General features: G+C 36.6%; 1 protein-coding gene across 1 annotated transcript; it reads left to right on the top strand.

The window, feature by feature from the left end:
* The first annotated feature begins 604 nt into the window (after window positions 1-604).
* On the top strand, window positions 605-1554 carry gngt1 (guanine nucleotide binding protein (G protein), gamma transducing activity polypeptide 1). Its single transcript, XM_005928569.2, has 3 exons — window positions 605-696; window positions 821-919; window positions 1075-1554. Exons 2-3 carry the CDS (start codon window positions 824-826, stop codon window positions 1198-1200), a joined length of 222 nt encoding a protein of 73 aa, XP_005928631.1. The 5' UTR covers window positions 605-696; window positions 821-823; the 3' UTR covers window positions 1201-1554.
* Window positions 1555-2425: the final 871 nt, after the last annotated feature.

Here is a 2425-nt window from a genome sequence, read left to right as displayed (position 1 = left end):
CACACACACACACACACACACACACACACACACACACACACACACGTACTTCCACTCAGAGTCACATTAATAGTACTGTGGCTCATGTTATTTCATGATAAAAGCGCTTCTTTCCACGATGTCCTACCATGAGAAATCAGCCTTATCTGCAAGTTAAGTTAAAACTCACATTAACATTTGTATTGGTTTAACACAGCAGCTTAATTCCATCCCACTGCTTTGGTTTTACCTTTATGAAGGATATTAACTGGAAAACTGCCGTGCATTCACGTTTAGAAGAACGACGTGTCTCCACCTTGACAGGTGGAGGCTAAACACAGATTAGCCGTCTTATCAAAATTAACCTGATAAATGAAGCGCCACCCCTTAACCCATATCCAAATGAGCCTGCAAGAAATCTCAGAGTTAAAATAGAACAAAAGTTACAAATTGAATCTATAAAAGACAAAAAGATACATCACCATGTTTTGTTTTGTTTTTTACATCAAGGGAGCTCAAATGGACACCTGTGTGAGTTGCCCACCCCTTCCTTTGTGTACTTGAGCTGCTGGTATGATCATTCAGTGGGGCCTTGTTTTAATCAGATTAGGGGATTAGAATTGTTTATGCTGATTACTTTATAACCCAGATTGAGAGAGAGGAGAGGGATTCTTCAGCAGGATTTCAGGGGTGAAGGACTGCTTCCTGTAAGCGTTCGTAAGTGCATTCATATCCCTTCTGCTAAGTCTTACGAATTGTGAACATTTTATTTAAGATGATTTATTTATCATGTGGAAGTAAGCATTAACAAAAAGGTTAAATGTTTCCTTTTTTTTGACAGAAAATGCCGGTCATAAATGTGGAGGATCTGACAGATAAGGACAAGGCTGTGATGGAAGTAAACCAGCTTAAACTTGAAGTCAAACTCGAGAGGTGGTTGGTAAGTTCTCCACAGTGTGGTGATTTGTGTGCTCAGTATGCATTTTTGATTATATCCAAAAGTAAATATCAGACAGCTTCAATTTATTTAGTCAAACTAATTACACCACAAAGGCTATTCAAAACTGAAATACGCTTTCTGTCTGCTGCTTTCAGACATCTAAATGCTGTGAGGAAATCAAGGACTATATTCAGGCTCTAGTGGAGGAGGACACCCTCGTCAAAGGCATATCAGAGGAGAAGAACCCCTTCAAGGAGAAAGGTGGCTGTGTCATCTGCTAGACTGGACCTAAGGAGCTTTTCATATCTCAGATTAGTACCCAAGGACGTTCACCCAGCCCTTGTAAAATGGATTTGCAGACTGAGATGACTAGAAGGACACAATAAAGAAAACATTTATGATTTCCCAAGTAAAACAATTCTTCATCTTGGGGCCAGATTTGTAGCCTTCTAATTCTTTTTTTTTTAATTTTTCTTTTGTTTTGTTTTGGGAAAGATGCACTAATTAAAAGTTGTATTTGGCAAGTGTTACATAATGCTTCTCTCTCATGTGGTGTATATAGTCTGAGTGCATGGGCCCATATGTTGTTTCATTCACAGAAGCAACTGTCATTAAATGTGCACATTTATAATTCAGCCTGTCTCTGTGATTCACTGAAGGGTTGTAGAGAAAGTAGAGAAACAGATAAATCTTCATAACTTCATTTGCATACATACAGAGGTTTTTTTTTTCTCTCCAAGTCTTTATGTGATCATTGCTATTTTGTTCCAATAATGATGGTGAACATCAAATTTGAGATTTTATTCCTTAAAGTACGACGGGTTTGCGAGTCTTCTCCTTATTTTATTTATTTTTTTGCTCATTTCATTGTAGATTGAATTTATTTTAAATCTTCTTTCTGTAGTTTCAGGGAGACTCCAAAAAGTTTTAAGGCTTTATTAATACAAGTACTTGAACTGAACACAGCAGACTAGATGCAGCACTGATAGAAAAAGAAAATGTTGTGTCTATCTAAAACCAATCCTGTGGAAAATAGGACTTTCTCCAAAGCCGCTTTCAATTTGCAGATTATTTCTGCTATAAAGCCCTCCAGGATATAAAATGAGTATCATAATATGTTTCATTTCTTTCCTATTCTGCAACATGCTTTAACACGCTTTCTGTCAGACAGCATAATTATTAGTAAAATTAATCCATAATGAAAATAAAAATCAATTGCATTTGAGCTCAAAATACTTAAAAAAAAAAAACCCACAGCCAAAAGCGATAGTAAATCTTGCTATTACATTGATGATAGTAACAATGTAACAACGTTAGATAACTTACATGGCTACTTTCAATGCTTGCTGGTGATAGAGTAATTATTTACACACCAGGGTACCCAATTTACGATATATTTTATGACAAAATTTCCCCCCAATAATGGTGGGAAGTTAAGCTCTGCTAATATTTTACTTTCCCACTGGGTTAATATTTGACCCAGTGAGAACTTCCTACCAGCGCATG

The sequence above is a fragment of the Haplochromis burtoni genome, unplaced genomic scaffold, assembly GCF_018398535.1.
Source record: "Haplochromis burtoni strain Fernald_Lab_line unplaced genomic scaffold, NCSU_Asbu1 Contig_116, whole genome shotgun sequence".
In the NCBI taxonomy this organism is placed as follows: domain Eukaryota; kingdom Metazoa; phylum Chordata; class Actinopteri; order Cichliformes; family Cichlidae; genus Haplochromis; species Haplochromis burtoni.
This window is presented reverse-complemented; position numbering and strand designations above follow the sequence as displayed.

Excerpts from the sequence above, each read along its gene's own strand:
- gngt1 (XM_005928569.2), top strand. The coding sequence starts at position 824 with ATGCCGGTCATAAATGTGGAGGATCTGACAGATAAGGACAAGGCTGTG. Across the intron at positions 920-1,074 it reads TCAAACTCGAGAGGTGGTTG|ACATCTAAATGCTGTGAGGA; the intron begins GTAAGTTCTCCA and ends TGCTGCTTTCAG.